The sequence below is a fragment of the Lytechinus variegatus genome, chromosome 5 (genome assembly GCF_018143015.1).
Source record: "Lytechinus variegatus isolate NC3 chromosome 5, Lvar_3.0, whole genome shotgun sequence".
Lineage (NCBI taxonomy): Eukaryota > Metazoa > Echinodermata > Echinoidea > Temnopleuroida > Toxopneustidae > Lytechinus > Lytechinus variegatus.
The window spans coordinates 41,871,236-41,893,370 of record NC_054744.1 but is presented as its reverse complement, the minus strand read 5'-3'; the positions used below and the strand labels follow the sequence as shown (position 1 = coordinate 41,893,370).

Sequence of the window (22,135 nt, the reverse complement as noted above, 5' to 3'; positions counted from 1 at the left end):
GTTCATTGAATGAGTGCTTGGTATCATGATTGTACCATGAAAGTATGAACTCAATGCTCACCGTATTTTCAAGTTTTCTGGGGCTAAATTTGGGAAGATTTTGTGGGAAAAGTGATTATGGTGATTGCGGGCATAATTCATCATCCCGATCGACTTTAGAAAAGAGCATGTCGGCGATCCGAAGAGAGCCTGAGGCCATTTTTCCATTAAAGAACATTGATGAGAATCATAATGTTGACCATAATATATTTTATCTCCATATTTAGCTAGTTTTTGTTAATTTGGGGGAAATATAGTTCTTTGCAAAAGGGCTTTTGAAGTTTTGAGTTTGATCATTACAAGATCTAAGTTAGAGGGGGTGAGACTCGAGGATCGAGCGGCCGGAGAGACCAAATACCGGTATATAAAAATACTGTAAGCTAGTGTGTATTAAGAATTACATATGAATAGGCCTGTGACATGCAGAATAAAATGAGATTAGATAAATCCCTGAATTTAAAACTTTCTATCGATGCTGTATAGGCCCTAGTGTTCTTCATAAACTCCCCTTGACCTCTCATGTAATTTCATTCTGTCTGAAAACTCAGCAGCTGATGGATATTTAATTCATATAAATAATAGATATTGTTTTAATAAAACAAATTGGCATCTTCAATTAATTTCATCGCAGATTACTTCTCTCACAGATCACCTTCCTCATTTCATTTTTTTTATACTTATTTTTCTCTCATACTTTCATCTATTCTCATTTTTTTTTCTATTTAATTCATTATTTTGTCTTTGCAGTATTATAAAATCTTGGGACCAGGCCACTAATAAAATTTCAGAATGTCCGGCAATGTTCCTGAATAGACCAGTTCGTAGTTACTCATGGACAATTTTGGTCAAATGACCTTTCATTTCTTTGAGTAAGATAGGCAGATTTCAAAGCAAGATATTACGTAAGCTTGCCTTACATTGCAGGATGAAGAAATTGAATAGACCAGGGCTCCGTAAAACAAATGTTTGCGATGGATTGCAAATATGAAAGAAGCGCACTGATTGGTCCTTGGTCAGTATTTTAAACCAAATAAGCATGTAAAATTGATATCGATTGGTCAGTTCATTTAGCGATTGATCGCTAATCTTTGTGTTATGGAGCCCAGGTGACTAGAATAGCACACCAATGAACACTTCATCAAGGTATTTGTTGCTACATGTACTTTGACTGTATTATAGCATGTTGCACAATGTACATGTACATGTACTTGGCAAACTGTGAAATACCAGTCGTTCGTGGACGCATTGTTGTTTTTGTGGATGTAAATAAAAACCACAATTCAAAAGAATATATGAATGATCAAGACATAATGTTGGTGCTTATCTCATTAGATTTTAAACCACCATGTCACTTTTATACAAATGACCTTCCTCTGATCATGCGTAGAATCTTTTGATCATGTGCAGAACGGAACTACGAACTGGCTTATTACATGTAATAATTGAGTATCTGTGGAGAGAAAAAAAAAACTCGGTTAATATCTGAATAAAATCATGTATTCTTGACAATCGATTGATATATTACTAAAATATATAACTAGAATAAAGTAATCAAAATTATCAAATCCAGGGGCAGTGGAAGCAGGGGCTGGGGGTGAGCTGCAGCCCCCCCCCCCACTTTTTTTTCCAAAACTGTGTACAAAAACATAGAAAATAACCATAAGATTTTTTGCATGGTCAGCCTTTTGGCTCAGCGCCCCCCCCCCTTTGAAAACCGTTCCGCGGCCCCTGAAATCTACTGCAGAATCTGTTTTATTGATCATCATTTTATTAATTCCTTGGATTTCTGGGACCATGCAATTTCGTCCACTGCCTCGCGGACGTACACTGTCCCTGGGCCGAAAGTGCCCGCAGTCCGTGCATACAAGTGCACTTTGCACAGTCACAGCTGCACAGCTCAGAATACGCACAGACAGTGCGTGAAAATGAAACATAATTGCACTTGTCTTCATAAAATCTGTGGTATTTCATGCAGCTATAGATGGCACATCTATCTATGCCACCCATAAATAAGAAGAAAAGTGATGTTAGTTCCTTAAACAAATATGATGAGCCGTTTACTTGAAGAAAACAAACAGTTGGCTGCAGGCGTCGATCATATTTTGATACACTTTGGAAATCGTACACTTTATTGTCGGCTGCTTGCGTTCGCATGGTCGCATCTGGACAATAGCAGCGCTATTGCTCTTTTTTTGATCCCATGATCCTTTGCGTGAATATATTTGCGATAAGGTCTATACTTCTGTAAATGGGCTAAAACCTCATTTCCCCCCCACTAGGAAAAAATTAAATTCTTTTTACACGAAAAATTATATTAAAAAAAGAAGAATCATGTATAGAAGATGAGCTATACTCACAGATGTTGTTGTCGCCATCTTGCCATATTTGCTATTGAAGCCAAAGATACAGAGGCAGTATAAAGGCATGAGCAGTGCCAACTTAGATTTTTTTAAATACTTGCGTCGGCCGATAAATCATGAATCGTAAAATATGAAGTGATTTCAAGATATTTATTAGCCGATGCAAGTATTTTACAATCCATGATATTTATCGGCCAACTCAAGTATTTTTTTTGCCACTATCCCTGGGAGGGGCCAAAGCCCAGACCACCCCCCCCCCCCCCCCCTCGGTTGCTCTACTACATGTACAGGTGTACCTCACAGAGTATACTGCTTTTGCAGTCTTCCTTGAGGCCGTTCTCATTACGCTTTTTAAAACTAGTTTACTGGAAACCACTTTGGAAGATCGCTTAGCTAGCATTCTCACTTGATCACACAAAAGTGGTTGTCAAAATCACTTCACGTAAAGCGCTCTTGTTGCTATGGAAACGCTCTCAGTGGGGTGACACGTGCGCAAAATTCGAAACCGCAGCATAGGCATTAACACCTGTCGTGTGGAGTAGCGCGCTCAAAATGTGCAAAGATCGCTTCCCGAAGAACGGTTGTGTCCTCACGCTTAAACCAGTTTAACGAGGCAAAGCGATCTTGAAAACTACATCGCGAGGTGGTTTTCCAAACTAGTTCAGAAGATTGCTTCCAAGACCGCTTTGACCGTTCTCATTTCGCGTTAAACTAGTTTCCAGTAAACTAGTTTTAGGAACGTAGTGAGAACAGCCTCCTTGTTGTAAAGTAGTCCTACATGTTATAGCTTTCACCTGTGATGCAGGCATGCTTCTACATGTATGATTAACTTTTTTTTCCTTCTGATACCCAATTCAGATAATCCTCTTCAGTGATTAGAAATGCTGCAGTCACATTTCTCTCACGGCTGCTGAACGGCCAGACTTAAATATATACATGTAGGCCCATGTCCCAGGCACCTGCTACTGTCATGTCCTATGTACATGTACCTTGAATGTCAGTTTCTTATTTATGTACCTTGATAGTCTCCAGCTTCTGTGTCAATTGACCGTGAGCTTTGCTCACAATCACAGATAAGATCAAGATTCAACTTCATTGTTTGAGAAGACTTGCAAATATTTGGTATGATTATTCTAAAGAGATAAATGGAAAGGTAAAAATCTCCATAGAAGTTCTGAACATTGCCATTCTCAGGTTTGTCACGACCACTGCCGCCATTTTTTCGCTGCTGAATGCGCGAGTTGTTGACAGAACTTGAAGATCTAACTGTGTGTTAGTGTATCTGAGATCTTTCGGATTTATTTTTTTGTTCTAGGGACTACTAGCTCAACGCAAATCAGGTACATGTATGAAACATCCATTATTCTAGCTTTCATATAGGTATGTGTAGTATAGTGTGTTTAACATTATAAATCAAAATATAGTGTCTAATGCACACTGCAGAGATGCCAAGTTCCAAAACCAGCTATGCGTGAGATTTTCTGTGATCCGACGTGAGATCTATGATAAATTATACATGGAATTAGGCTGTGATACATGCATGAGAAAGAGATTTGAGGAAATGAGCAGGAGTCTCTAATGTGGGAGTTCCATGCATAATGCATGAGACTTGGCATGTCTAATTAAAGGTCAAGTCCACCCCAGAAAAATATTGATTTGAATAAATAGAGAAAAATCAAACTTGCATAATGCTGAAAATTTCATCAAAATTGGATGTAAAATAAGAAAGTTATGGCATTTCAAAGTTTCACTTATTTTTCACAAAACATGTAGAACTCGGTGACATGCAAATGAGACAGTCGATGATGTCCCTCACTATTTCTTTTTTCTTTTTTGAACTATACAATATTTCATTTTTAACAGATCTGAAAACAAAGGCCAACTTGAATGAACCGAACCTTCAACCATTTATATTTAAACAAAGCTTAAAACACATGTTAAGGGAGAAATTTATCTTTGTTTCACTTGACAATGAGGAGAACATTAGAATATTTCATACAATGAAATACAAAAGAAAAAGTGAGTGGATGACGTCATGAGTCTCCTCATTTGCATACATGTACCTACTAAGATGTGCATATAACTGTTTTGTGAAATCAAGTGAAACTTTAGAATGTAATTAACTTTCTTATTTTACATTCGATTTTGATGAAATTTTCAACGTTATGCTAGTTCGATTTTTCTCTATTTATTCAAATCAACAGTTTTCATGGGTGGACTTGACCTTTAAAGATGTGCATTATTCCCTGCTTCATGCATGTAAATTCATTGAATATTTCTTTGTAGACCACTGTAACTTTATAGAAATTGCATTGAATTTTATGGCCTGTCCTTATCCTACATGTACTCATAATTTACCTTTTCATCCAAGTTTGAATTTCATGTACAGCTGTACATGTTGGTTTGGTGAAGTCTGTTTTATAACGACTTGTCAAATATCTGAAATTTTAAACCGAGATCCATTGATCTTTAAAAAAGAATATATATCTTCTTACTAAACATTTTTCTGAATATGCAATAGTGTGTTTGGTTGAATCTGTTTTCATTTAGCATTGCCCGTATACTGGAGTGAATGTATGGGGGCGGATCAAGTGAGAGCTTTTTTTAGTGTATTTTCTTTGCTGGTACTATTATGAATGAATTGTTTCCGGTTTTAAACACGATTCCAGAAATTCACAAGAAAAATGTACATGTATCGTAAATGAAAGGGCAGTGTGCGGGATGTTTGCATTTGCAAAATACCCATTTGAAAGAGATTTTTCATTTCCATTTTGATTTTTTATTTATTACATGTATTCCATAGTATGTAATTACATGACCAAGCCATGCCTTCTAGACATAAAACTCCTACTGTACTTAAACGTTTACACATGAATGTCTACCTGCAGTTTTTCTTTTTAATGGCTTTTTTTTAGATCATGCAACAGCAGTGTGGTACTTGTTACAATTCTCTGTATATATAATGTATGCCTACCATTCAAAATTTGGGCATCAATGCATAAAATACTACATGTATAACTAATCTCGTAAACTATTCCTGATGAATGAAAAGGAACTGCCATTAAAAAGAAGAGGGCACTATTAGAAATACATAAAATCACTGAACAAGATGATACTGGGGCCCCATCTCGGGGGGGGGGGGGGGAGAAATGAAAAAGCCTTATGTAAGCTATTGATCTTAAAGGGCCATTTGACAGCAAAGTCCTTGGATGTTATAATCTGATATTTATCTCTAAATCAGAGTGACTTTGAGATTGCTGATTATAGGGAGGAAAGAGAACAAGTAAAATGCTCTTTGACCTGATAAAGGAATGGGGTGATCATATTCAATTTGACAATGCTAACTTGACATTTTTTTTATCAGAATGCACAATATTGACAATGTACATTAATTCAGGTTTTGGCAGCTTCCCCGGGGGGGGGGGGTCCACTTCCATTCAGGAGTGGATACCATGCGCGACCATGGGGTCTCGAAAAGCACCCTAAACACGTAATTTCCATATTCTGAAAATGCACCCCTTAACAAGTATTGGAAACAAAACGATACCCTTGGCAAATATTCCCTGAAATGAACCCCTAAACAAGTACAGGAATGTTTTATTGTTACGGGTCCTTTGGTCGTCGGCTTTACCTTATTTGGTTTTAGTACGACCCCACCTTCTACACCTCATGCATATCGGACTCTAAACACCAAGTGTTGGGGCAAAAAGGACATCCTTTATAAAACATTTTAATTTTGTTTTATCATCCCAGCAAATTCGACCCTAAACACGTCATTTTCCTAGCGAAATAGATACCCTTTTTTAATTATTTTTGTGTTTTTGACACCCTTATCATGTTATGTACGTAACGTGCCCTATCGTGGAAAAGTCATCCTTTTTACATGTTTTTTTGGTCGTGCATGGGATCCACCCGTCAATGTACATGCTGTAATGCAATATTTGATTCCACTATGCCCGGGCTCTATTTAGCTTTGATGCACTGTACATGTATGAGAAAGGTTTAGACTTTAGAGTCTGTCTGAAGTTAAAAGTCAAGTCCACCTCAGAAAAATGTTGATTTGAATCAATAGAGAAAAATCAGACAAGCACAATGCTGAAAATTTCATCAAAATCGGATGTAAAATAAGAAAGTTATGACATTTCAAAGTTTTGCTTATTTTCAACAAAATAGTTATATGAACGAGCCAGTTACATCCAAATGAGAGAGTCGATGATGTCACTCACTCACTATTTCTTTTCTTTTTTATTGTTTCAATTATACAATATTTCAATTTTTACGAATTTGACGATTAGGACCTCCTTGCCTGAAGCACAAAATGTTAAAATAATGGAATTCCACTTGTTCAGGGAGGAATGAAACTTCATTTCACATGACATTGATGAGAAAATGAAAATATTTCATATAATAAAATACAAAAGAAATAGTGAGTGATGTCATCAACTCTCTCATTCGGATGTAACTGGCTCGTTCATATAACTATTTTGTTGAAAATAAGCGAAACTTTAAAATGCCATAACTTTCTTATTTTACATCCGATTTTGATGAAGTTTTCAGTGTTATGCTTGTTGAATTTTTCTCTTTTTATTCAAATCAAGTTTTTGTTGGGGTGGACTTGTCCTTTAAAAGCTTGGTATCTAAGGGTCAATAATTGTGAATTATACTAGCCCTGGACATAACATTTAAATTTCAAGCCAGCATTTTATTGATTATAAACAGCTGATCTGCATTATTTGAATGTAAACAATAACCATGTCCCCTCACACTCCAATGATTAAAAGATGAAGAAGTGTGTACAAAATAGAGATATGTACAGGTAAATCCTTTGTATGGCCTCTGCCTGGGATGTATGCCTTTTGTTCTCTAAATCAATAAGATTGATTTTGAGTCTTTGAGATGTTCGCCCCCTAAAAATTAGGGACATGACATTCTTGTCGACCTTGTTGTGAAAAAACTTGGTAGTACATGTACATACAGATGTTTGGACAATACCCTGAAACGCGTTCATCTTGTGGCTTCTTGTTCATCTACTTATGCATTCGTAGGTACAAGTCAAGTGTATTTTTTTCTAAAAATACTTATTCTTTGTTGTGGAAGGTTGGCATGTCATTGGTATCGAATTCATTTTGGTTTGTTATTTTTATTTTAAGTGGAAGGAAAAACTGAGTTATGATTTCTTCACTGTTAATGACAAGATCTAAATCTCTGTTTATGACTTTATTTTAGATTAAAAAAATATTTGCCTATATAGTGCTGTCATGAGTTTTTGACATTCTTATGACAGGGCTGCATTTATCATTTGATATTTGGTTCTTAATATAACAGGGTTTGTGTTGGCCCACAAATATAGTGATGGTAGACCAGCATTTATTTTAAAAAAAATACTAGCCAGCAGTATGCTGAATTTATTTTGCCCAGTGAATTTTACTGCCTCTTTAATTTGCTGACCTGTTAAAATATATTTGTGTAAACATATGAGTAGCAGTAGAGAAGTGAAAGTCAACTGAAAGTCAACAGATGACCTATGTGTAATCAGGCCTCGTACAGGATAGGGGCCTTCTCAGGAATTGGGGGCTGATGTACTAGGACCTACACTGTACAGTAGGACTACATTTATTCTCTTGAGTCTTGAACTTTCATTAAAGGGATGGTCCTGGCTGAAAGTATTTTATAAAGCTTAATATTTAATAGAGTAGAATAATAGCAAAATGCCGAAAATTTCTTCAAAATCGAATAACAAATAACAGAGTTATTCAATTTTAAATTTTAGCAATATTTTGTGAAAACAGTCGTCATGAATATTCATTAGGTGGGCTGATGATGTCACATCTCCACTTTTTCTTTTGAATTTTATTATATGAAATTGGGTTTATTCAATTTTTTTCCTCCAAGAACTAGAAAAATTGGATTGACAACTGATTTAGTGCATTAGATATTTATTGCTTCAACTTATTTCATTATAATATAAGGAAGATATTATTCACACAGGTATGAAATTATGAAAAAATTATGATTTTATGTAATAACATAAGAAAGCGGAAAGTGGGGATGTGACATCAGCCTATTTTCACAAAATATTACTAAAGTCTAGACATCAATATCTTTATTATTTGTTCTCTGATTTTAATGAAATTTTCGGTATTTTGCTCAGTGAATTCTACTCTACATGTATGTATTATTAAATAAATATTCTCAGCCCGGACCATCCCTTTAAGTTTGAAACTACAAAAAACAAACTAGGAAAGTTCCTTTCTTATAATCTTCTGCCCTTATGACTATGATGGCGTGTTTTGCCTACATGTACATGTACATGTATGATATCGATGGTCCGGTTTAAAGAGTTTTAATCTGTAAAACTATGTAGGTTTTTCACACCTAATTTTCAGTTCTATAGATACTTTGAATGACAAAAGTCACAGCGTGGTGTACAGCATATTTAGTTCCCAAGACCCTATATTTGTCCCTTAATAGTCGGTTCCTTTAAAGGTAAATGCCAGTTTTGGTAACGATCTCAAAATGACTTTTTACAGAATCCAATACAGTATAATGACCACCCAAGTGTCTGTTTATATGAATAAAAAATATGTGCCGAAGGATTCTGGAAGAAATTGTATAATAGCTGAGAAATAAGCAAAATAAGTGTGGATTCGGGCACTTCCGTCGGGTCTTTATTCCAGCAATATAATATATACTGTCCCACGTGTGCCTATCTGTGTTGGCGATCTTCAGTGTGATTGTTTTTCAGCTTAGATTTAATGATTTCACAAAGTTCAGTTTATGTAACTGTACCAGATCTAGATCGACGATGATATAGTAATACTTAACCTTAGTTTCACAGACTTTCTCACGAAATGAGAGCTTTACTGCAACTACTGTAATTTAGCTTTAACCCCCATTTCAGAGTTTTGTGAGGCACACCCTCATCAAAAGATAATTTGAGTGCCCCCCCCCCCCTCGGGCATTCCCCCTTTCCAAATAGATGATGCTATCCTCCTCTCATATTATGACCATGGACATTCCATAGGCAATGATAGCTGACAGAGTATGACGTGAATAGACAGCTCTTTTATTCTGCTTGCCAGATATCACGTCATGACATACTTTTAAACTGGAATGTCATTTCCTCACTTGTTTTGTTTACATCTTAGACATTGAATAGGAAAAATTTTGGTTTATGATTTCATTTTCATAAATATGAAATCATCCAACACTGTCAATTCTTTTGGTCATATTTGGAAATGTCAGTCATTGTTTCTTTCAAAAGAAGAGGCAATTTTTTTTTGCAAGCTTTCATTTCCAATCAACATTTTACCCACCATTGCTTATAGTTTGCAGATTGCATACAATAGTGTCATGATCATGTGCATTTTCATTTACAATCTCAAATAGCATTACAAAATTGTTAATTTCATTTATCAGTTTATTATAGTACAATTTTTTTCTGATTTGTCTAAGTCTGCCAGTGTTGCTAATTTAGACATCCCATGGAGCTGTTCAGATAGAGTTTTGAAGTTTACTTGATATAGGCTTTTTACACAGGATTTTCTTAACCCCGGACTATCGCTAACCCCGTACTATCGCTAACCCCGTACTATCCTTAACCCCGTACTATCCTTAACCCCGTACTATTTATTTTCCTTTTCACACATGCCAAATTGTTTTTGCTAACCCCGGAAAAGGAATGCTTGCTTTTTACACACGAAACTCGCTAACCCCGGACTATTGGTAGCTCATGAATATTCACGAGCGCACTGAGGGGTCATTCGGGTCATATCCAAAATCGCTGACTTCTGGCGCGCGCTTTTTTTTCATCGCCGTGATCGCTGTTCATGAATATTCATTATACTTACCTCTGATTGGACAACAGGGCCGGCTCTGTTGCGGGGCATGAATGGGAGCGCTTAGCCCACTTTCGTTTTACACATGCGATCTTAACCCCGTACTATTGCTCTTAGCACCGCAATTGGTGGGATAACCCTGCTTTTTTGCAGGGCCAAATAATCCCGTACCATAGTTGGGGTTAGCCCACTTTGCAAAATCGCTATGTAAAACGAAAGTGGGCTAAGCTTAACCCCGTACTATAGGTGGGGCTAAATTGCCATTTAGCCCCACCAATAGTACGGGGTTAAGGAAATTTTAGCCTGTCTAAAAAGGGTATTAGTGTCTATGCTTGTACATGATTACTGGCATCACCACTTTCAATCAACAATTGGTAATTTTATTATTAAAGTTCAGCATACATGTATGTAAGTTGAGGAGCATAAAGCTTCTACCAATAATTTTAAGAAAGGCAGCTGCACTAATTTATGAAGTACAGTGTCAATTCAAAAAGTTTTTTTTTTATTCACAATATGAGCTACAATGTACAATTTTTGGTATGGTACGCAATATGTTTTCTCAATCTTTTTACATCCACATTTCGTGGAGGCCATGTACTATACATGTACATTGTAAACTTCATGACCTTTAAATATTGTGAAAAGTCAAGTCCATTGAATTGAATAAATCCCTTTTCTTCCAAGTTCAATATTTTTTTATTTTATTGCATTTTATTTGCTATGCTTGGGCAATACCTACATGTATAGGCCTATACACAAAGCAACCAAGCACTAGAACATGGGAAGGGAAAAGAGGAGATTATTCATGTATCGATTGCTATCATCTAGCCGGTTATCATGAAGGAGGTCTTCACACGTAGAAACCCTACCGCTACATCATGCATGAAAAGATCTCTTGAGAGAATAAGAGAGAGATAGAGAGAGGGATGTACACATAAATGTGGAAGAATCAGAGAAAGACAAAAATACATCAGAAGGAACAAGGAATTGTTATTAATAGTAATAGTTGCCATGGAGCTGTCAATAAAATAGTCCTTCAATGTATTTCTATATTTCAAGAGACGGACAGAAATAGATGAACAGTGAGTAACATTTTATTAGGGTGTGTAAGGAAACGAAAGAGAATGCAGAGAGCCGATACCTAATGGTAATAAAATGTACATGTACTTACGGATGAGATGTGTTGGAAAGAAAGCGGATGTTCAAAAATAGAACACTGAATGTGGGCATGTACTAGAGAAATAATAAAGCAATCCATGGTGTCATCTATTACATTCCGATTTAGATTTAAAGCTCCTTGAATGAAGTGAGATGTAGGCTATATTGTACAAATTTGGTGTGATTAAGTGTGATCTCCTTGTCTAGGCATTTCTATATTGGGCCCTATATTATTTTCATCTCCACAGACATACTCAATTAACAAGCAGTTACATGTAGTGCCTAATTCTTGGTTTTAACATGTTGTAGGTACATGTAGGACTACCGATATACAATAAATATATGTGTTTAAAACACACAAGTGGGATTTAGGCCTGTACATTTATTCATGCAATGCACTGCAGATAGGGGGGGTCAAAATTAGTTACAAATGAGAGTACACATAAAGAAATGTTTCTCTTTTTTTTGTCCTTTAAAATGACAAATCCAGAATTCATTTATAATATTTTTTAGAGTTATAATTACATTCCAATGGTATTATCATCAATGTTGAATATCCTGAAGTGATACAAATACATGTATGCCCACTCAACAGTATGTACTAGTATCATGATTCAGAAAGTTTGTTCACCTTGGTTTGCTTTGTCTAGTTGGTGTAAGTGTAGTCTTCACATTTCAGTCTTTTTTATGACCACTAATCTGAGTTTCTCTATTATACAAAAATGATGAATTGAAATGTAAAAAAATATTATTATGAAATTCTTGGATTCTCAATGAATTAATTGATACTTTATTAGGATTTAAAAATGGTTTTGTAAACTGGGTAAAAATTCTTTTGAACTGCAGTACTGAACCGGATGAGGAATATTGCAATACATGTAGGTCTGGAAGGCAAAGTCAGTTGTGTACCATATTCCATTCATTGCTCTGTGTATGTGTGTGTGCTTTGTTATGCATCACTCTTGAAGGATGCAGTGTACGTGTATGGCTCATGAATATGGATGAGTGATATGAGGTCATTCTGGCCTGATGTGTAGTTGTAGTATTTACATGTATATGGTACACGTGTCTTGTCTTGAAGTCTAGATCATCCCATGCCGGTTGAAATTCTGTACAGCATGCTGTAACTGTTGAATTCCAAATTGTTCTTACTTCTGATTATGTTGATGAAAGGATATTAAGATTGATTGCTTTCGCATATAATTTTGAATCAGGTTTGTTGAAATTATAATTTTTTTTTACATATGGTATAGTAGATTCGACATGTTAAACTTTTCTGCAATATTTTTTGTTCTAAAATTTCTTGTCACAAAATGAAATTTGCATGTATGTTACATGTATTTGTCTAATTTCAATTTGCTCATTTTCAAATTCCATCTCAATAAATTGTTGAGCGAATGACCGCTGCAACTTCCACAAGTTCCAGGTTGCACATCGTATGCAGTGTGGCGCAATTCAGCGGCTCTCGCCCGCATTGACTTGTGAACGTGCAATGCGCTTTGTCGAACAAAGGGCAGGGGATTAATCCTGGCCCTGAAACATGGCAATATATTTCAAGATTTATTTTTTCTGTTTTCTTTCATTTTCTTTACTTCAGATAATCTGGCGCCTTTGTCTTTGTTGTGTTCAATACTATACCTCCATCAGATCAATGCAGATAACATTTTCATTGTATATACCAGTCCATGCATTTATTTCTAGCTCTTGTTGATGTACCGGTACTTTACTTTAATCCAACGATGCTTATAGGACTGCATGATTATTGGTCCAAGGGAATGAACTGTTTTGTATAAAACTCACTTTGTATGAGGATCAGGTGATGCTGCTACCGAATCACTCAACTTGTTGGTATCCATAAAAATGATTTTGTGTCATGTCATGAGTTGCAATTCCACTGATTTGCAACAAAATGGAGTTATGGACAAAAGTAAGGAGCTAAATGGTGAATTACATACCATTGCTGAGTAATTACACAGTTCAAATCATCAGACATGTCTGATGTTTTGTTTCATTCATTGAATTTTAACATAATGTTTGCAAATTACATGCATCAAATACATGTACATTGACTGAAAATAGTTTAGTGCCTGAAGTGCTCACCATACATGTATCAATGTACCGGTATAAACTCCAGTGTTGATTTGATTTAACACTAGCACATATATTCGCACCAGAGAAGTATTGAAACAACACGTTAAGACTGAAGATGTTTTGATACAAATTGGTGTTGTATAAACACCTACATGTATCTGGTGTTAGACCAAAACAAAACTGGTGTTTTTTAACACTTCTTTGATGTGGACATATATAGATTCTGGGCTGGTGTTGAATCAACATCAGAGTTTTTGTAGTGTGTATGAAATAAGTTTGGGTTCTTATTCTTTCTATTTAAACCTAGTATGTATTTATCATATCTCCTTCACAGATTGATTGATACTACCTGATCTACATCTAATACAAATCCTCAAGAACTTCTGATTTCAAAGAGAAGCTCAAGATTATTATGATGGCGGAAACAGCCGAAGTGGATGTAGCAGAAGTCAAAGTGGGAGAAAAGTCACCTGACTCACCATATGATCCAGAGGATACTATAAATACCACGATCACATCGATAGACACAACGTTACCGAGTGATTCGGTAGCATCACCTCCTCCCCATACAAAGTAAGTTTTATAAACTATGTCATGAACCAGGGGTTTTTGTTGAGGATGTATTCATTCATTAGGAGTTTATTTTATATTCTTAATTCCATTTATTTCATTTTGTGTGTGTGTGTGTGTTATTCTGAAACATTCATTTTTTTCTATTTCATTTTGGCCATCATTTATTATTTCCATAATTCCTTTAACTCATTTTATTGATCAATTTATCATTAATTATGGGGGTGGATGGTCATTCATTTGATGCATTACAGTATGGGGTTGGCGTAGATCCAGCTTTGAGTAGCAGTATTACTGGCTTTGCAGATGAACATGAATAAAAATGAAGAAGATCGTAATACTAATTATTGTTCTCTGCTTTGCATCTGTAGTGGTAGTGTAGACTGTACGGTAGTTGGCCCACATGCCCAAAATTGGATTTTTTTTGGGGGGGGGGTTAGGTTCATAAAAAATTTACATTTTGCTTTTCCATATTTTATGTTTTGCATGTTAGAACATAGGCCTATAGGCTATAGTATGACTTTAATAATGAATCAGGAAACATGTACTTGAAATCTTTAGACCAGAATCTCAATGGGAAAATCCCATTTCCTATTATTGAGCTTCCAGGAACATGCTCTTAACACTACAACGAATGCAGGATCTCAAATTCCCAAGTTACTGTACATTGAGTGATTGGAAAGTGAAAGATTGTACATATGTATATTCCAGAATATTTGTCAGACAAAGGCTCTAAACTGTGTGATGATATTATGCATTCATACTTTTCTCTATTTTTATGCATAGGGAAACAAATTGAATAAGGTTTAAATACTGACTTGGCCTATACACATGCAATGAAGGCTCCAACAAATTCATTGAAAATACAATTAGAGATAGCAAGTTTGTCATTTGTAAATGGTAATTGCCAAGCTTCCTCATGAATGATTAATGATGAGGTTATTCGTGGAATGTGTATTTCTACCACCCAATTGCGTGTGTGTATTAGGATCACCAAACAGTGTGTTATGTACTAAAGATGTGTGGGTGTTTTTGCTGTACAGACATATATCTTTAGTTTCAAAAATTCATTTTTAAATGAAAGCACTTTCTCATAACGTTACATCTGGATCCCCCTAAAACAGCAGTGTCAGTTGCCACCATGCCAGATGATACAAGGTTGCCATTGGTAGAAAATGTATGCCTGAAGCTGTAGGTCTAATCATACATACTCTACATACATTTCCTGCAGGGAACTGTTACTTGCGCTGCGTTTCGTACCATGTACCCATTCATCTCACCTGGGTTGAGTGCAGCACAATGTGGGTAAATTTCTTGCTGAAGGAAAGCACACCATTGCGAGGACTGAAAACCACGTCCCCCAGATTGAAAGACAAGAGTTATAATGATGCACCCATAATTTGACACTTCAAGCAATATTCAGGTCTATAGTGAAGACTAATTTCCAAAGACCTTGGAAGAGCCATCCACATTACATGGTGAATCTAGTCTTACTAATTTATACCCTTTTCATAAACCTATCCTACAATTAGCCGCCTAAGAGTAATGCGGATAATTTAATAAAAATTGCATTCATAAACTCCGAAAATAAGCCGCATTATTTTTACGAGAGCCCGTCCTGAAAAAGGCGGATAATCGCCATGACAACTGGACACGCCCCTCAAATGCGGTTGTGTTGGAAAAGGGTGACCTTGTGACCGCACCATGGCAATTATCCGCATTATTTGGAAATGCGTTCATAAACTCAAAATCTTATCCCGATGCCGCTATTATGCGGATAATAGCAGCATCAGAGTAATGCGGATAACTCTTGTCCTCCTCCAATTTTACGACCAAATTATGCTGCTATTAGCCGCCTAATTCATAGTAATTGGGTTTATGAAAGGGGTATCAGACTCTGCATTAATATGCACTATGCGAATTGGGTCTGTGCCTGCACACTACCCTAAACCTAACTAACATTTATAATAAAACCCCATTGCAACCCTATATCTTAATTACCGGTAAGCCAACTTTCATGAAACAATCCTATGATTTCTATTTTTTGTTCTTTCCATTTCTCTTTGCTCAAAAGCGGTATCTCAAATGGAAAAACCAATGGATCTGCCGTAGCTGGAAATGATGTGCATAATGTGAAACAATACAAGCCTGGTAAGCATGAATCCACATACATAATGCATGATACAAAACTGATGTGCCTTGTTTCTGATGTTGATATTTAATGCCTGCCTTATCCTCATGGGAACAGCATGAAGGCTTGTACATGTATAAAGTTTATGTTAAGGATAGATTGACAATGTGTTTGTTTTGAGTGTCTATGGAAGCCTACGTGTATTGAGTTTTGACTCTGTTTTATCATAATTGTCTTTGTTTTTCAGTGTATTTGAATTGGGGGGGGGATTCACAATAGTATATTTGGTTTTGTCACATCATGTATTACTCCTCCATGTGCTTCCATATAGACTTTGTTGCTTATACCACAAAATATTCAGAGAAAGGGGGGGAGGTGATTGCTCAAGGATAATGAAATATTTTGTGGGTCAGAATTGCTAGGGATAGATTCTCAAGACCTGTATTACAAAAACTGACAATCTACTTAAACAGTAAAATGTTGCTCTGTGGAAAGGCCATGCGAAGGGGCTTTGTTTGTATAATGTTTCGCAAAACTTAGAATGCCATTCATCTTATTTTTTTTTCATTTAAAGGACACTATGCATACACTGGTATAATGAACTACTTGTATGAACAATGTGTAGTTTATATTGCCAATGAAACAGAATTAGGTTTCCCACTGTGTACCCATTTCAATTTCATCAGTCTAATAGGTGGATCAAAAAAATAATGTTGGGTTTTCTCTGTGTAAATAGCTATTTCATGACACTGAAGCTATTTTTTAACAATAGCACTTCAATGTCACCTTGTATGCTGTGTGCTTTGCATAGAAGAGCACACTTTGTTTTTGTATTACCAGTATAAACGAGCTTGATGCTTTTGACCTGACCTTCAAGAATTGGGTCATTGTAGGACATGTAGATATACTGATTGGGGTAAATTATATCTCAGTTGAACAAATTAGTAATGGTTTAAAAGAAAGTGAACAAACCCTTGACTTTGGACAGCTCTAAAATTTTTTAAAGATATTTGATTGCCAAGTTTATAGTCAACAATAAAAGTTTAAACTTTTAGAGTTCATGCTATTTGATCAGTAGAGTTGATGTTTGAGTTCAGACCAATATTAAAGTAATTTTCTTCACAGGATTGTATACATGTACAAATAATGCATATACATTTCTTTGTGAGTAGCCTTCTTAAGTTTCTTGCTCTGGTGGTGGTAACATGACTTTGTTGCTTTTATTAGAAAAATACCTTCTTTGCAATTGTGGCACCACAGAGCATTGAAAACGGGGCAAAAATTACACGGGGGCTGGGGGGCGATTTAGCGCCCGAATTGCTCAGAAGAGCCCCAGAAACTAAAAAAAAAAAGGAGCCCTGGGAATCCCCATCCATCTTGATGTTATATCCAATGTTGCATATTTAGACAGTACAGTTGAAGTCGTGAAAAGTGGCCCTGAATAAAAAAAAAAATCTTTTTTTTAATCTTTTTTTTTCCTGATTGAAAAGAACAGAAGACAAGGGGGTGTTTCATGAGAATTTGTCTACCCACAACTGTCAGTGCTTAAGATTGATGACTGGTCAAGAAGTACTAGATGTGGCTGTGGCTAGTGGCAACTGTCAGAGAATTTAACTACTGTACTTGTTGATGCTGACAACTTCCTTGAAATGGTCCCTTGTTTCAGCCCCCCCCCCCAAAAAAAAATCATCCCCTTGTTCTTGAGAGGGTTCTAATTTAAATAGCTTTTCACACCCTACCCTGAAAAGGGGACATTTTAGGGAGATATCCTCTACTAAAGTTTGATGAGAATTTTGACATTACAAACAAGAACTCTTTGCCTAAAATGAAGCAAGGCAACCACCATGGCTGTTTCCCCACCTGAGAAAGATTATATTATAGTGTATGAGGTTAAATACATAAATTCATGGTCATGTAATAATGTTATTACCAGAAAATAAAATGACCTTGGAGTTTATTTTGAGGTATTTTGGGGTAGACTTAAAGGCCTCTTCTTAAAAGCTCATTGAAAAAGTGATTTCCCAGCCTTTATTAGAGATCATTTAAATTTGTCGCTCTACAGTGTAGCAAGTTAAAATCAGCTTTAAAAAAATGAATAAAAATTCCAAACAATTTCAGGGCTTTGCATATGTGCTTGATCTCTGAATGTGTGTTGACCAATTAAGTACAAATGTAGGTCATTGTCGTATATTGTGAAAAGGAACTGATGAGGTCATCTATCTCCTTGTGGTCAGGAATACTACAGGCCACACCACAGCCATGGTCCACTACAGTCCATTCATCATGGAAATAGGAAGTGACGTCCATTTGGGTCAAGGCCAATGAGGATGTTTCCTTTTAGCTTCTGACAGTTATTTCAATAAAGTAGATTGCCCCTCCATACCCATTTTTGATGAATAAATTTGGACAGAACAGTCAGAACACTTCTCTACTTTGGAAAAAAAAGAATAAGAGTCAAAATACTCAAGTAGGGACAGTGATTTTCCGTTTCAAAAAATGGCCTTTTCCGTTTCAGAAAATCACAAATTCCGTTTCAGCACGTCAGAAAACGGAAATTCCGTTTCCCCATAGACGTTGTACACACGGAAAAGTGACAATTCCGTTTACACATTGAATAGCAAAATCAAAGCGCATACACTCGCACTGGCCAAATTTGTATCTGCTACTGTACCAACAACACAATAGAATCTGTTCTAATCGGATCTATGCTGGTGTATTTAATGATTTTTCAAACTGATTTAGCATGCATACATCCTCACCTTTCACATAATTAGCATTATTTTACGGTGAAATTGAATTTCATCGATAATTTTGGGGTTTTTTGGACATCGTTATCATCAGTCAACGACTTTCGCCAATCCGCCATCTTGGATTTTAAGACCACGATATCGTGCTGTTACATCTTCAAACGTAGAGGGCAGCAACACACGACCGTGCAGTTGAGCGATCTGAAGCGATGTGAAGCTCAACCCGGCCGGCCGGGTACGATCGCGGGGTACTATCGAGTGTGCTGATGTCGAGAGCAATCACGATGTGTGAATTATCATAATTGTAGCGAAGTGAGATCGTGTTTCTGGGGTTTTGTGGCCATTTAATATTCTCATTTTGTTGTTATTTTGGAGTAATTTCTGTTGCTATTCTGTGTATTTTGAGGGAAAATACGTTTTCCGTGATTTTCCGTTTGAAATGCCACTTTCCGTTTCAAAAGGCCTTTTCCGTGAATTCCGTCCGTTTTCCGCGATCGCGGAAAATCACTGTCCCTACTCAAGTATTATAAGTAAAAATAATGGGCTGGTAGTTTTGTGATATTTTATTTTACAGAGCTCTCACTGTATTAAAGTTTAAACTACACATTCAGAGCCTAAATGTACAATGTGGGCCTGTATAGTGTGCATGTACTACAGAGTAGTGCACATGACATTTAAGGACAAGTCCACCCCAACAAAAAGTAAATTGAATAAAAAGAGAAAAATCCAACAAGCATAACACTGAAAATTTCATCAAAATCTGATGTAAAATAAGGAAGTTATGATATTTTAAAATTTCGCTTAAGTTTACAAAACAGTTACAGGTATATGGACATCCTGGTCGGTATGCAGTTGAGGAGACTGATGATGTCATCTGCTCACTATTTCTTTTGTTTTTCATTTCATGAAATATTCCAATTTTCTCCTAATTGTCAAGTGAAACAACAATTAATTCCTCTGTGAACATGTGGAAATTAGCATTAATCAGTGAAGTTGGTCCTTATTGTCAGATCCGTAAAAATTGAAATATTGTATAATTCAAACAATGAAAAACAAAAGAAATATTGAGGCACATCATCGACTGCATGTCACTGAGTTGTGCATATCACTTTTTGGTGAAAAATAAGCAAAACTTTAAAATGTCATAACTTATTTTGCATCCGATTTTGATGAAATTTTCAGCATCATGCTAGTTCAAATCTATATTTTTCTTGGGTGGACTTGACCTTTAAGTACATGTAAGATACACTATTAGCCAGTGGGTAATAAATTGGGATGGAGATACGAGATACATGAATTTGAATAAAGTGACTTGAATACACAGCTTTGTATTCAGAATTATACTAGCAACAAAAGAGATGATAAAGAAAGTCAAAGTTTTAATATGGATATACCCTTTCAATGCCTCTCAGAAAGTTTGTTTACCTTGTTTTATAAAGTACCTGCTTCCTTTCATTTTATTTGAAGCTCTACTTTGTTTTTTATGTGTACATTATACTGAAGGTGACTTCAAACAGGTCAGTGAATATCACTTTGACTTGAGGCTATCTCTTTCTATTTTTATTTTTTATTGGGGGGGGGGTGGGGTAGGGGGCTAAAATAAAAGCTGAGTTAAGAACCATTCCAGCTTTCAAGAAATACTGCAAATATGTACAGATTTTGAATTTTGTGCGATTGTTCATGAATTTAAAATTCCAGATTAATGAATGCAAATATGTAATTTTGTACTTTTTTAAACAATAATTTGCTCTAAACATGTATTACTGCCCTGTTTCTCTAGTTTTTTTCTGAGCACTTCTATTTGATGTAGAATATTCTCATGGTGATGATTCCTACATAAATTAAAGATGTAGGATTCTACACCATGAGAATAACAAAAGGTGGTTTCAGACCGCCTCGAAGTTCGTCAGTTCCAGGTATTCTCTGATCGGGAAATTTACCCCGATCAGAAAATACCAGGTATTTTGGTAATGTGAAAGCAAACTACGCGTAATCTCCCCGAAAGAAAATACCCGCTAAATAGTAGGTACTTTGCGAAATTACGAGAACTTTCGTGGGGACTTTTCCAAGGTCACAGGTATTTTGGCGATGTGAAAGCAAATTACGGGAACTTTTAGCCCAGCGTGTCGTTGGGCGCGGGAGCTGTGGGTGGCTGCTGGGCTAGTGATTTTGAATCTCGCGCCTTGCCTGCTTATCAGACCATACTATGCGCATGCTCGTAACTTCAGGAACTTATCCCGAAGGGTATGTTTCGGGGCGGTGTGAATGCAGGAATAATTAATGGGTATTTTTTAGCCGAAAACAGTTCCCGTAATTTAACGGGGATTCTTGTGATCGAGGCGGTTTGAAACCACCTACTTAGAAGTGCTAAGTTGGCACCTCAATCCAAGGTTTAAAAATAACCACCTTTCAACTTCCGATAAAGTTGAATCAACCTGGGAATGTGATGAGTGTTACACATGAGGCACAGGTGTTATATGATCATGAACATCAGTGAAATATATTAGTACATCTTATCACCTGTATGGAGTAGGAAGCAGGCATTTCCTTGATTAATTATGATTTCTGCATTTGTAATTCACGTGTAGTTTTTATATTCATATGTACAGTTGTGGGGGAAAATCTGTAATGGGGGCTCTTTTTTATTTAACTTTATAAAGCTATTCTTTTGGACTCTTGCAAAGTTGAATTGGGCCTGATTTTGTATACATGTAGTTAGTGGTTAGAATATCTTAAAGAGAAATTCCAGTAGTTGCAGTAAACACTGATTTCATGAGAAAGTCTGTCAAACAAGCCACTGGGAGCTTAATTGTCAGTACATGTATATCATCAAGGATCTAGATCTGGTACAGTTACATTAACTGAACTTTGTGAAATCTTGAAATCTACGCTGAAAAATATTCACACCGAAGATCCCCAACACAGATAAGCGCACATGGGACAGTGTATAATTATTGCTTAGAGCGTCGGGCCTGACGCTCAACCCGAATCCTGTGCTTATTTGCTGATTTCTCAGCAATTACAAAATTTCTTCCAGAATCCTTTGGCACATGCGTTTTATTTTTACATACAGACACTTTGGTGGTCATTTCATTGGATTCTGTACGAACTCATTTTGATATTGTTACCAAAACTAGCATTTAGGCCTACCTTTAAGAATCACCCCCCAAAAAAGAAATAATGAATGAATTATGTAACTGA

The 22,135-nt window shown here is 36.2% G+C and overlaps 1 protein-coding gene across 4 annotated transcripts in view; it reads left to right on the top strand.

Annotated features, from left to right (window-relative positions):
- The window catches only part of LOC121416189 (long-chain-fatty-acid--CoA ligase ACSBG2-like), a 49,773-nt gene that overhangs the window by 3,494 nt on the left and 24,144 nt on the right, over positions 1 to 22,135 (top strand). For 2 of the 4 annotated variants that reach the window (XM_041609680.1, XM_041609677.1), the window contains exons 2-3: positions 13,821 to 14,059; positions 16,131 to 16,207. In XM_041609680.1, the coding sequence (XP_041465614.1) occupies positions 13,899 to 14,059; positions 16,131 to 16,207 (238 nt within the window). In that variant the 5' untranslated portion in view covers positions 13,821 to 13,898. Of the gene's footprint in view, positions 1 to 3,593; positions 3,740 to 12,468; positions 12,610 to 13,820; positions 14,060 to 16,130; positions 16,208 to 22,135 lie in introns of those variants that run through there. The other 2 variants (XM_041609679.1, XM_041609678.1) reach the window with 2 other exon arrangements.